The sequence below is a fragment of the Triturus cristatus genome, chromosome 5_2 (genome assembly GCF_964204655.1).
Source record: "Triturus cristatus chromosome 5_2, aTriCri1.1, whole genome shotgun sequence".
NCBI lineage: Eukaryota > Metazoa > Chordata > Amphibia > Caudata > Salamandridae > Triturus > Triturus cristatus.
This window is the reverse complement of record NC_140588.1, coordinates 481,193,845-481,208,343: the sequence shown is the minus strand read 5'-3', so window position 1 is coordinate 481,208,343 and position 14,499 is coordinate 481,193,845. Positions and strand designations below refer to the sequence as shown.

Sequence of the window (14,499 nt, the reverse complement as noted above, 5' to 3'; positions counted from 1 at the left end):
ACTAACTGTCTCTATCAGATAAACAAGAGACATATGTTGTAGATTCCTTACCGCCCCACCCATACTCCCGACTCTACAAACTTATTTCTAGGGATAGGAACTCCCTTACAGGGCCCTAGTTTTGACACACCAGCGGTCAGCATCTTTTCATTGGCTCTCCGCTTCTGGCATTGAAAGTAGTGTTAAGAACCGACGTCCTCTTGCGTGGGTGGCGTCTATGTAGGTCACGCGACGTCATCACGATGACCGACACAGAGCAGATCGACGCCAACTAACAACGCGCAGGGGTACAGCTGAAGAAAATAATCTCTGGATCCAGACTGCCTGGGGGAAATTCTAAGATAAGGAATCTACAACCAACATTTGTCTCTACCAGGTACATTGTTACTAATGGTAAGTAACTTATTCTTATAGCAACTTAAGTCCCAAAAATAAGTTGGTGTGTCTGTAAGTAGCGATAATATTTTATTTGGTCATTCGAGTAATTCAAGCTTGGGAAAACTTAGACGGTTCTTTAGTTTTCTTCTCTGTACTTTTTTTTAATGGTTTAAAGATACATCTGAAGAATTGTATAGAAGTAAAGGTAATTGAACTATCGTGTTTTACAATTATTTCCCCTCTTTCTACAGGTTCCGTTTCTCTCTCCATTGGAAGGTCACATATATTTAAGGCTGAAATGTCAGGTCGATTCATTTGTTGAAGAAAAGGGCTTTTTGGTGAGTGTTTTTACAGTTTTTGTTGTTGGTTTGCGTTCAAGATTCTACATTGTGTTTCAGCGATTAGGTAGGTTGTAATTCATGCCAATGTATAGAATTGCTATAAAAGTGTATACCACGTCCAATATATCAATAAAATACTGTCAAGGCTCGCTTAAATGTACTTTTCGTAATGCTTTGGCCTCAAGTTTGTTGATTAACCGTCCCCTTGTGGTTATTTTATTTGTATTCCAGCCTCGTTTAAGCACCGAGGGTTTGCCTGATTACCAAGCAACGTTCTACTCCTTTCCTACTCCTCTAATCTCATATGAGAATAGGGCTACTGGGGAGAGGGGCTTCCAGAAACTGAGTCACCGCTAAATAGTAGTGTAGTCACAGACGCATGTGTGATCCTCCACACTCCAGTTGCCTGCATGGCTCACACTGTTCGATTTTAATATGCTGACAGCCTGGACTGTCCTATAGTCTGTGATTTTGCCAAAAGTGCGGTGTAGTTGAGTATTTTTTCATGTGCCTAGAAAGGAGTGCTGGTTTTACTTTTCACTTTGACACACCTTTTCAGAGTCGTTACCAAGATTGCGTATTGAGCATCGTTTTTTGGAGCTGATTAAACTCATTAACAGTTTTCTTAATGATTTGCATTTAGCATTGCTCAAAAGATACACTTCCACTCGCTAGAAATGGCGAAACGTGGGCAAGATAACTTTTTATTCTTGCTATGAAGGATATTGATAAATTGCATGCCTACTTTGTTAACTCATGATTTGGAGCACCATCCCCATATCCCCCAGGACTGCCGCAGCACTGCCCCAATTTGTGGAAGAATTGAAGACCAATTCTCCTTAGAGAACCCTTCAGAGTGTGTTAAACCATCCTCTGGTACATCACTTCTTACTTACTGATTTTCTGCTTGTCATTGGCCCTGTACAGTTCTACTCTTCCTTTTGGCTAGGCTCGTGGTACAGAAATGTCATATACATATGTTATGTTAGCATTTGGTAGAGCGCGACAGCTGCCCCAGCAAAGAGGCGTCCTGGTGCTAAGAAGACCACATCAGCTCCAGAAGGAAGAAAGGGAGAGAGCTGGGGAACTAGGGAGAGGGGAATAAATGGGTTTTGACAGCTTTTCGGAAAGCAGTCAAGTTCTCCAGTGAGCGGATGTGCAGAGGAAGGGTGTACGTACATCCTGGGTCTCTTAGCGCTACAGTCATTTAAAGTACCGGATGGATCTGGAGATAGATTAGTTGCAATCGGTTGACTCAAAATTTAGAATCAAATTCAAATGCAGTTGATTTGTATTGTGTGGAAATATGAGCATAAATCACCTAATTCCTGTTTCAACAATATAGAGTACCTAATAGTTACAGAGATAAATTAGACTGAAAATAACATTGGGAGTTTCTTCATTAAATGGCAAAGGAAAGAGGTAAATTTAAGCTCAAGGGGCTCCATAGACCAGAGATTAAGCTGGAGAAAGGTTTGCCACAGTACAAACACTTACGTAAAGTTCGTAAGCTAATGTTAAGTAAAGAAAAAAAAAAAAAAGCTTGGTACAGCTGGAAGCATAGGTCTCAATTAAACAAGGGAAAGCTTTCACAATGGAACAACTTGCACATGCACTTCTTGAGACTCAATTACTATATTCAGAATATTTGTCCTGCACATACCAGATTGTCCTTTTGGCTTGTCAGCCCGAGTGCCACAACCTTTAAGAGTCTTGAAGATTGTTAGCTGTGTACAAAATTTCGCTTGCCATTAATTTGGGCAAGCGTGTACTATGCGCTTCTCAGGATCCTGCAGAGGTATAGACCACTTTCTTCTCCTTTTCCATGTTAGGCGTTTGTTTCAGTTAAAAAGGCTTTCATGTTTATGGCAACAAATTGGGGCACGCCTAATTATAGTCTGTTGCCGTAAGATTCTCTGAAAATTAAATTTGTGGTACAACATGCTTTATATTCAACAGAATGAAATGTTACTAACAAAATTAAATGTTTTCTATTGGCAGACAATGTTTGAAGATGTGAGCGGATTTGGGGCCTGGCATAGGCGCTGGTGTGTCCTTTCTGGGTACTGCATTTCATATTGGACATACCCGGATGATGAGAAACGAAAGGTTAGGAAAAATTCTTGAGAATTGTGGTTAATGTCACAAGTTTGTTTATGATCCATCATGAATTTAATTGGATGGATGAATGAAGGTATTTACCTACTTATGTTCGATGCTAGAAGGCCATTAACCTTTAGGGTTTGATGAACTAAACACTTTAGTTAATCAAGTCAACTTTGTGGAGTTTTGTTTGTAAATGAAGGTCATTGCCCTTACAACAGCAAACAGTGCAGTGTAGGGTAGAATTTCTGCTAGCGTCTGAGTGGGAGACCTTTTTAAAGGCTAGACTTCAGAAGCAGGAACAATGGCTTACCCACGAAACGTCTCACGGCAACTGGGATTGCAATGCCTAGGTTCACGATGCATGTAATCTAATGTCCGATTCTAGAAAAGGTAATTTTTGAACAAGCAAAGTAGGCAAATGTTATGTAATCTGCTTCCAGAAGACATTCTTGTTACAATCTATGCCTCCTATTTTATTAAAATTTCAATAACATGTCAAATTCCAGATTCGACCGCTCGATTTTTGGACGCATAGTTTGTGAATATGTAGCACATGTAAAGCCGCAAACCTGCTGTTATACCCAACTAACTCCCATTACGAAGTCACCAGTCGTTTCCTGAGACAATTGATTTGTTCTGCATTCTGTTACTCTTTGGCCCTGGGCAATCCTTCCGTAAAATCAACATAGTATTATTTGGTTACCCATCGAAAAATACGCTAAGTTCAATTTCAGATCTTCACTTTCATTAAAAAATTAATAAATATCTTTATTTGCTTTTCAGAACCCCATTGGTCGTATTAATTTAGCCAATTGTACTAACCGGAAAATTGAACCTGCCAACCGAGAATTCTGCGCCCGACCCAATACATTTGAGTTAATTACAGTCCGACCTCAAAGAGAAGATGACCGAGAAACTCTAGTCAGTCAGTGCAGAGACACACTCTGCGTCACCAAGTAAGTACATGACTGCTGTGCATCATCATCCCCTACTATTTTCTCTGTATGAGTGTCGACTTAAAATTTGTAGAGTGTGAGAATGAGGATGTTGCAGGCAGCAGTTTGCACATAGGCAGCCTGTTGCAACCAGCATTGTAGTTATAAAGTCAATCAATCAGGGGAATTGTAAGCGCATCACTCACCTGTGAGGGTCGTGGGAGGGGGGGTGTTAAGCAGCTCCGTTCAGTCAAAGAGCTAGGTGTCTTCCTGAAGATGTTCAGGGAGGGGGCGTGTCTGATGTCGATCGGGAGTTCCTTCCAGGTCTTGGCCGTGATGTAGGAGAAAGCGCTTCCCCCTGTTCAGGCTCATTGGATCCACGGGGTTACGGCGAGATCGGGGATCAGAGGTTTTGCCGGGGTGCGTGGAAGGAGATTCTCTCATTGAGGTATTTGGGTCCGGCATTGCTCAGTCTGCTATGGAGGTTCTCATCGCTCTGTAGTTCAGGTGTGACCCCGCCCCCCAGAGGAGGAGACTGTGGCTGACCCGGTGATGGCGATGGCGCGAGTAATGGCGGTGGCGTCGGCGCGCTGAGGATACGAGCGCGATATGAGGATAGAAGGAAAAGGAGATCTGCAGCGTTTGCTCGCCGGTGCTTAACCTGTAATGGGTAATTCTTGGCGAAATTGGAGATATGTTTAGGCGGCTTTAAACCCGTTCGCCGCTGCCTATTTCCGGATGCTTAAACATGCAAATATTGTCAGCTGCTGCTGCCTGAGGCTGCCCGAGGCCCAAGTTTCTTTGTCCTTTTATGCTTTGTGGCTGCAGGAAAATAAGGCTGTTACTGGCTGCCCTGTCTGGCTTTGCTCTGAGCCCCTAGCTATGTGTGTATAGCGGAGTGGGGAATATCTGCTGTGAGCTCGGAATGGCATGGCATTCAATGGACTTGATTAAGGACTGATAGTGGATTACTGCACTGTGGAAGGTGATTAATGGTGATCAAGGAGGTGAGCAGCCCTTATATTATACTATGTTATCACGCAAGGCAGTGTGCAGCTAGGCAACGGCGATTAAATAAAGATCGTAGTCTTACATTAAATAACTCATTTAGACGCCGATATATTCAAGCAAAATAAAAAGGTCTTCGATGCACGATGGGAAGGCATTTAAGACAGACGAGCGCGGTGCCCAGGGTGGAGACAGCAGCAGGATCAAAAGCTAAAAAACTTAATATGCTGGCTAAGGGAGTTTTAGCCCAGGCGAAGGTCCTAGGCGCCGGAAATCGCTCAGGAGCAATTTCAAGTTCAGAAAGTTCCATAGAAGAGCTGTCTGTGACACAAGGATTACATGAGGAGGTGGAAGAAGTCATCCCGGAACCCGAAAAGGTTCTTGAAGGATCTAGTAAGCCCCTTATGCCCCTCATACAAGCAGATAAAATTGAGATAAGAAATTGTAAAGATTTCCTATTGTTTGTAAAAAAAAAAAAAAAAAATATTCAGCCTACACAACCTTATCCAACCTTATCTCCCTCAGAGCCAATTAAATCCCTTCCTGTAACATTGGAGGAGGTAGTAACAATCGATTCTTTTGAAAAGTTGCATATTTCCCCTCCTCTCAAGGTCTCATCTCCGGTTCCGGCATTTTCTGTTATTTCCAATATTAGAGGGGAGAATATCATCATCTTCCGTGCTGATTGAACCTACGGAAGGTGGTGTACTATTGCAAAATCCTCCAGTAACCATCAGCTCAGAACAGCAGCTTGAATGTATGCAGCAGCCACAGGAACTCTTGGAGAACGCCCAGATATTACTAGATCAGTCTGATAATAATGGGAATAAAAATGACCAAGAGAAGCCGCAAGAAAATCCGGAACGGACACCCTCAAGGGTTAACGTACAACAAATGGAAGTAAAAGAACTGCTTAACCTTATATTAGAGGAAATAAGGGAAATGAAGTCCCAGACTCAAGAGATAGCCATTCTCCATCTAAGGCTGGAAAAGATTGAGGAGTCATTTCAGGCACTCCCGCAAGGCTTGAAGCAGAATCAAGAATAGCTCAGTTGGAAGACCAGATGAGCTCCACAGTACAGAAAATCAACGAGGTAACGGCTGATGAGCTCGCCTTAGAGACTAAGGTAGAAGAGTTGGAAAATCATTCACGCCGTTCAAATCTTCGCATCGTGGGAATACCGGAGGGGACAGATGGTACTAATACCTTGAGCTGGGCTGAAACATTTATTAAGCAAAAAGTACTTCCGGGTTTACGGGAGATCTGGCACTAACCAGGGCCCATCGGGTACCTGCGCATCCTATACCTAACTCTAAATATCCTCGTACTATCTTAATAATTTTCTCTGATTACAGAATAAAGGAAAAGGTGTTGAATAAGGCAATTCAACAGAGACTATTTGTTATTGATGAGGGTGCCAAATGCTTTTTTTACCTGGACATGTCGGCAACAGTAGCCCGTAGACGCAAAGAATTTGTTAAGCTTTTGTTTCTATTCAAGGGGCCCAGGCGTCTATCGCACAACAATCAAAGTTAAGGGTACTGGTTAAAGGCAAATTTCACATGCTCTCTCGGGTGGAAGAAGCTCCGGAGTTGCTGAGAGATATCTCTACCGGCAAATAATTTGATATTGATATTTGAAATTGATATTGATGGAATTTATGTAAGTTATAATACATAATGTGCGAAGGGCTTTTTTTTCTTCACCAATTCTTTTTTTTTTTTTTGGGTATGGGGGACTCACCTAGGGTGCAGCTTCAAAGCACCCCATATAGTGAGAGTTAGGGGAAAATGTGGTTGGTGGGCTCAGCTGAGACCACATTTTGCGGGTGGGAAATGATCGAGTGGTGGGGTTGTGGGGGGGTTTTGAGGTTATCTAAAAGTAGGGAAAAATGAGCAGGGAAAACAAATACGAGTTTTTGATTTTACAGAATTTTCTTTGATACAGGTTATCGTAATGGGATTGTTCAAATCTACAGTTAGATGGCTCAATTGCAGATTGTGAAAATTGTTTCCTGTAATGCTAACGGATTACTTAACCCACGTAAAAGAGCGGCCTTCTTAAATTGGGTTACGTTTCTTTCTCCTGAGATTGTGTTTCTACAAGAAAATCATTTTAGATCTGATAATCCTAAAATAGTATTTCCTAAAAGGTATACACAGACATTTTACTCCTCTGCCATTTTAGCTGTTCGAGGGGTAGGGATTCTAATTGCTAATACAGTTAACTGGCAAGTCAAAGAAGTTCAGCGAGATGGGAAAGGTAGATGGCTATGGGTGAAGGTTAAACTACATGAAACAATGCTGAATTTGGTAAATTATTATGGCCCTATTCAGCACGACATTTCGGCACTCACTCAAATTTACCAATTCGTAATCGGCATGGAAGGTTTTGTAGTTTTGGGTGGTGACTTTAATTTTTTCCAGAATTTAGCTCTGGATTCTTCGAATAAAGCAAAGCGTGAACTGAAACCCAAAACTGCAAAGATAATTAGCAGCCTTATAAGAGCTTTTTCTTTAGTCGATCCCTGGAGATTAGCTAACCCTACTCTCTCGCAATATACCTGCTATTCGGGCAGATTCAGATCAGCTTCACGATTAGACTATTTTTTAGTCGACAAATCAGCCGATAAGGGGCCGGTAGAAATTTTGACTAATTCTTTTTCAGATCTCTCTAGTCTCTTTTTCTTTATTGTTAAATAAAGGTGTGAAAAATAGACCTCGATGGCAATTCGATAAAACTCTTTTACAAGATATGACTTGGTTAGTAGAAACAAGACGGTTTGTAGAGGAGTTGTTTCAAAACCACATATACACAGCCCCATTATTCTCTGTATGGGAAGCCTTTAAAGCCATGTTTAGAGGGCATGTTATCTCCTATAAGGCAAGAATCAATAACTCACGGAGATATAAGATTGCCACACTCCAAGCTGCCGGGGAAGAGGCGAGGCGAAAGGTAATTCTTGCAGATTCTTCAGTGCCTATAATAAAGGCACAGCAAAAGGAGGTAGCCATGGTAATGGAGAATCTGAAAGATTTGTTTTTTAACAGAGGAAATTGCAGGTAGCAGGGCCTACCAACAAAAATTAGACGAGGAAAGCCAACAGATTGGTGAATTTCTGGCCTGGTCCACAAAATCACAGAAGGCGGCACAATTAATCTCTCAAATTAAAAATCCAGTAACTGGCTATTTAGTTGAGGGTAAGCAGGGTATAGGTGAGGTGTTTAGTTCATATTTTAAGCATATTTATGGAGAAACGCAGGGAGTGGATGATGCAGCTCTTCAGAGATATTTTGATTTATTGGATTTACCTTTATCGGAACAATCCTCTAATACACTATGTTCGCAAATTGGAATCCCAGAAGCACAGGTAGTATTAGAGTATGGCGAATGCCAAAGCTAGTGGACCAGACGGGATTCCCGTAGAAATTTATAAGCTATTTCAGGTAGAACTGCTTCCTTTTTTAGTAGAATTGTTCAACGAAATTAAGGATGGTATAGATACTCCTAAGAGCTTTAAGGAATCGGTTGTAATAGTTTTTCTTAAAAAAGATAAGGACCCTGCTGATCCACGTTCGTATCGCCCTATTAGTCTGTTAAATACAGATTACATATTTTTTATGAAAATATGGGCTAAAAGGATCGCTCCCTGTGTACAACAGTTGGTTCATAGGGATCAAAACGGTTTCATTCCAGGGCGTTTAATGGCATCAAATACTCATTTTTTTAACCCAAGCCATTGATTATTTTTCTATTAACCAGACGGATGCGGTGATTATGATGATGGATGCTGAAAAAGCTTTTGATTTGGTGGATTGGACTGCGTTATTTTTTATCTTATCAAAATTTGGTTTTCCCCAACAACTTACAAAAATGCTGATTAAAATATATAGAGGTGCAGAAGCTACAATTATGACCAACGGCGTACCAAATGGCAAAATTACTATCAAGCGAGGCACCCGTCAGGGATGCCCGTTTTCTCCTCTTTTATTTTCGTTGTTTATCGCACCCATGGCTCAGAAGATTCGGAAGAACATAAATATCGTCCCCCCTATAAAGGGTATGACTAAAATCAAGCTTTATGCAGACGATATTATTTTATTTGAAGCCTGGGGTAGATTACCTACAAAACCTACTAGATGAAATTCAAAATTTTACTCAAGTGGGTGGATATAAAGTTAATCATGCAAAAACCGAAATTTTGACATTTAATACGACTCCTTTAGATTTTCCACCTACCATCCATCTAAAACCCCCGCATCCAATCCGATATTTGGGAATTTATGTTACAAATGATTATGCACAATTATTTTTTATGAATTGTTAGTTTGCTCACTAAAGTTAAAAAGTTATTGGATAGTTGGTCTTTGCTGCAATTATCCTTGATAGGAAGAGTTTCAATGATTAAAATGACGGTACTTCCACTGTTTCTGTTTTTATTCATTAACCTCCCAATGAAAATTCTAAGTTACTATTTTAAGGAGCTGGACCAATTAATAAGGAGGTTTGTATGGAATAATAAACAACCTAGGGTTAGGCTCTCAATATTACAACTGGATGTAATCTCAGGAGGATTGGCACTCCCACATTTTCTAACATACTATCAGGCTTCTTTACTCGATTTGTTTTCTCAACTGGGTAAGGAAAATTCTGTTTTTGACACATTTTTTTTGGTACATATGTTAAAAGAAAGTGCCATTGGACTTCCGGCTTTTCTACGCTTGGCAAAACTGCCTAAAAAAACGCGTTATAAGGTTATTTTTACTCCAGCAGATAGAATGCAGCTATTTTTTAAATCTCAGAACAGCCCTTTATTCCATGCATATACCCCATTACAGGACGGAGCATCTGGAGGTTTTAAACTTTCCAATCGGCTTTGTCAGCAATGGCAAGAACAGGGATATTTTCAGTTGGGGGAGTTTTTATAATCTAGATTCTTTAATTACATGGGGGACTGTTTTTGTCTTCATGCCAATACGCCAAATACTGCACTGGCCCTGAGTTTTTCACAAATATCTAATTTTCTAAAGAATAACTATGTAATTTTAGATGAGACAACACGACCGATTGCCAGGCAGATAGTAAATTGGTAGAAGTCTGCTCCTGGTTTCAGATACTTTATCAGAAAGCCAATTCAGAAGAGGTTCTGACAAGAACATTCATTTAGAGACAGGCTGCAAGTTTAATATTAGAGTGGACTAAGCTAAATGACTTAGCCAATAAAGCTCTCAGAGGCGCTAATTTTAAAGAATGAATTTTTTATTTAGATGGCTACTATATTTTACCCCTCTGAAACTGTCCAAAATGTTTTCAACTTGCCCAAATAAATGTTTCCGCTGTAATAGCGTGGGGGCAGGGGGATGGTTACATATATTCTTTGAATGTAATGATTTACAAAATTTCTGGAAAAGGGTCTTTGAGGAAATATCTCGGATTTTAACTTTAGAAATCTGCCCGTCAGCTATGTTGGTGTTATTTGGGTCCTCTGCAGAAGTGAAATGTTTTACAAAATATCAACAATATTTTATATTAATTGCTATAGCAGTTGCTAGATCACTTGTTTTGCAAAATTGGAGAACCAACATACAACCTAGCATTGAACATTGGTTTAATAAGCTGATTAAGACATATAAACTTGAAGAGGCCTACGCCAAACGAGTCGGAGCGCTAATAAGATTTAGAGCTATTTGGCGCTTCTTTGTCCCCTATGGCTGCACGACCCAAGTCTGTTAATGTAAAATATGAATCAAAATGATTTGCACATGGCACTTTATCTGTTTATAATCCACTTGTCATTTTATTTGCTTTCGGTGGTGAACCTAAACTTTTAAACTAAGTGGATTGGCTAAGATGAGGAGTGCGGGAGGGTGATTCTTTATCAGTGCTGTTTAAATTTTTAATGTGAAATTCCGTTTTTTTGTGAACATGTCTGCATTGTTTATTGGTCGGGTTATTTCATATGTAAGATGTCTAAAATGTTTGTATTTATTGTTCTCTCTGCTCTAATAAAAATGATTTTTTTTAAAATGAGGTATTTGGGCCCGGTGTTGTGAAGGCATTTTTAGGCGTGGGTATGTATTTTGAAGGACATTCTCTTTTCTGTGGGGAGCCAGTTGAGGTTCTGCAGGTGTCGGGTGATGCGCTCGTGTCCAGGGATGCAGAGGACAATTCTGGCTGCGGTGTTCTGTATGGTCTGGAGTTTGTGGAGAACGGACTTGTTGATTCCGGCGTAGAGGGCGTTTCCATAGTCCAGTCTGCTGGTTATGAGTGTGTGGGTGACGGTCTTCTTTGATTCAGGGGGATCCATTTGAAGGTGTTTGAGGATGCGGAGGATGTTGAAAAAGCTTGAGGCGACAGCGTTGACCTATCGGGTCATGGAGAGGGAGGAGTTGAGTGCGATGCTGAGGTTACGGGCGTGGTCCGTGGGGGTGGGAGGACTGCCGAGGGTGGTGGGCCACCAGGTGTTGTCCCATGCAGAGGGGGAGGGTCTGAGCACGAGGACCTCCATCTGCTGCTCATCCAGGATGCGATGTCCTTCATTCCTTCATGGAAGTTGAGCCTGGTGGTGATGGGGTCCTTGGTGAGGGAGAGGATGAGCTGGGTGTCATCGGCATAGGATACTATGCTGAGTCTGTGCTGTCTGATGATGGTGGCGAGGAGGGCCATGTAGATGTTGAAGAGCATGTGGACGATCAATGATCAGTTGATTTCCGTTGGTTCAGAGAGGAAGGGTGGCAGTCTGATTCTTTGTGTTCTGCCGGTGAGGAAGGAGCGGATCCAGTTGAGGGCGGTTCCCTGTATTCCTGCATCGCGGAGTCTGGCAGTGGGAGACGGTGTTGAACGCTGCCGAGAGGTCGAGTAGGATCAGGGTCGCAGTGTGTCCTTGGTCTAGGAGCGTGCGGATGTAGTCTGTGGCAGCCAGTAGAGCGGTCTCTGTGCTGTGGTTGCTGCGGAATCCAGATTACGAGGTGTTGGATGGAATTTTGTTTGAATCTTATCAGCTTGGCATTGACTGTCTTCTCAGTGACTGGGGCCCTGAACGGGAGGAGGGAGAAGAGTCGCTAGTTTTTGAGGTCCGTGGGATCTTCTGAGGGCTTCTTGAGCAGGGGTCTGACTTCTGCGGGTTTCAAGTCGTTGAGATAGATGTCTGTCTTGAAGGTTCGTTGATAGTGTGTAGTAGTTCTAGGGCGATGGCGGCTCTGTGGAAGATGTGCGGCGGGCAGGGGTCTGTGGGGGCTTCTGAGTGGATGCCTTTCATGGTTGAGGTGGTGTCTTCGGTGGTGACTGGGGTCCAGGAGGAGATGGTGGGCTGGCGGGCGTGCTGGAGGAGGGTGTGGTTTCAGGGTCGGGCGTCTTGTCGTTGAAATTGTTGTAGAGGCCCTTGATTTTCAGATGAAAGTAGGATCCCAGCTTGTTTCAGAGGTCCTGGGAAGGGGTGATGTCTGCGGTTTTGCTGGGGTGCTTGGTGACTTCCTGGATGATGCTGAAAAGTTCCTTTGAGTTGCTGCAGTTGGCGAGGATAAAAGTCACTTTGACGTGTTTCTAAAATGACTAGTTTGACGAAAATGTGTAATCTATATCCTTTTGAAAGCAATTCCTCTGTTTTGTCGACTTTGATGCCAGTGTTTTTCCTGACCTTCGGTATTAGTAACTCGATAGTTTAATGTGCAGACTTTAACTAGAATTTGCACTGAAACATTTTTACTTTATAATTTTTTTTTTAAAACTAGAGTAATAGAGTGAAACAACAAAGCTACCATTCAGCATTACCTTTTACCTATTTGTTTCATTTAAATATTCTTCGCTTGAAAATGAAAGTCCTGTATAATTATAAAGCCGTGCTGCTTGTATTTGTTTTTCAGAAATTGGTTATCTGCAGACACAAAGGATGAGCGCAACTTCTGGATGCAGAAACTGAACCAGGTTCTTGTGGACCTTCGAATGTGGCAGCCTGACTCCTGTTATAAACCTATTGGAAAGCCTTAGAGGACTTTGGGAGAATACATTTTGCTGTCCGGAGAATAATATATTTTGCTGTATGGAGAAACTCGATTGTTTATTTCAAAATACCCGGAAACGTATCCATTAAGAAAAACCTACTAGTGAAATAAACCATCGGAGTAATCGGCACATTTTCATGCTTCGGCTCTGGGAAGTAATGTTAATGCTACATGAGACTTGTACGGAGTAATTGCAAAGCCTCTGAAATAACAATTACGTTTACTCGTCTTCCAATTCCAAAGTATGCAAGTTCGAATAGGCTCCTTTGTCCGAAAAGAAGTTATTTGGGGCTTTTTCATAGCAAAATGATTTAAAATATAAAGGAGCCGACCTGTTGGTCTCGTCCCACAACAGTGAGCAGGAGTCTACAAATCTGACATTTCTAAGCAATTCTCGGAGGCACATTGTTGGGTGTTATTGTCTAAGAGTAAACACAGCCATGCACATTCACATGTTTTCCAAAGATCGCCTGATTTATATTACAGACGCGTTTTTCTTTCATAAAACCAAAGGGTATATTTACTGCGAGCTTGAGTTTCGGGTGAAAATCTTAGCAATTAATCGGGTATTGTTTTTACATTCGTCACTTACAAACGTGTTTCAATATCTAAACTGCAAAATTCTACTGTAGGTGAATGCTTCCTAACACTTGGCTTATTTCGAGAGGCTTTTGCTTGTAAGAGAACAAAGCACACAACATGTTAGTTTTCCTTAATATTTGTTTAAAAGATACTAACTATTGTGTGTGTGTGTGTGTATATAAAATAAAGTGGACAGACCATAACGTGGCGCCCACTTTTTATGGTTTACAGTTATATTATTGTATGCAATGTGTTGCACATTTTAATTACGTATTTTTATTCCTTTATCAAATGCGCTTAAACAGCCAGAAGTGGTGAACATTTTATACCCGAACCCCACTTTAATGTTATCTAAACTCCTGGTATACTCATTTTTTTTTTTTCAATTCCAGAAATATGTAAAGGTCCCTAGCGCTCAAGTAGAGGAACACTTTGTATTTCAGTATTTTTAATAGGATCTGATTTCATTTTACAAAGCTGCTATGAATTTGTGCCAGCTATTGCTTTACTGGCCTTGGAAATTGTGTATATACCAGAGTGTAATTTTGTATGTAATGTCTACAGTAATGTTGGTGAACTGCTTTGAAAAAGACAAACTTGCCATATCCTCACACCCCAGGAAACTGTTGCAGTTTAAGTATTCTAATTCACTATTTCGAATTATTTTTGGGGAGGTGTTATCATACTTGCACAGTTTTGGGAACCAGATTTTGTGTCTTTCTTATGTTCTGCCTTGGAACACTAACGCACAGTAGTTAATCACTTCATGTCACGCTGTCATGTTGGATCCTGTCATCCTCCATCTTTTCACGTTTTGTTTTTGTCTTTTTCGTGTCTTTTATGGTTACCAAAGTGTGTTCCATGCAGTATCCGTCAAGAATAAAAAAAAAACCTTAAATATACATAAATGTAGTCCTTGAATATTCTTTGTAGAGCTCTTCAAGATTGTAAATTGTTTTCTTGGTTTAGTTTGGAATGACTTGTGATTCTGCCAAGGATTCTGATTCTGGTGTATCCTTTCTTAAGGGAAGCCAAAGAGCTTCTAGTAACCTCGACTTATTTTCTTTATTTTCTGATTTTTGTTCTTCTTTTTTTTTTTTTTACTTCAAACAACTTTTCGTCTTTTCTCTTGCAGGGCATACTCCATT

General features: G+C 41.0%; 1 protein-coding gene across 2 annotated transcripts in view; it reads left to right on the top strand.

The window, feature by feature from the left end:
- ANLN (anillin, actin binding protein) overlaps positions 1–14,253 on the top strand; it is a 279,002-nt gene extending 264,749 nt beyond the window's left edge. For both annotated transcript variants that reach the window (XM_085607473.1, XM_085607472.1), the window contains 4 exons: positions 630–716; positions 2,721–2,828; positions 3,609–3,781; positions 12,632–14,253. In XM_085607473.1, coding sequence (XP_085463599.1) covers positions 630–716; positions 2,721–2,828; positions 3,609–3,781; positions 12,632–12,755 — 492 coding nt within the window. In that variant the 3' untranslated portion in view covers positions 12,756–14,253. The remainder of the gene's footprint in view (positions 1–629; positions 717–2,720; positions 2,829–3,608; positions 3,782–12,631) is intronic.
- Positions 14,254–14,499: the final 246 nt, after the last annotated feature.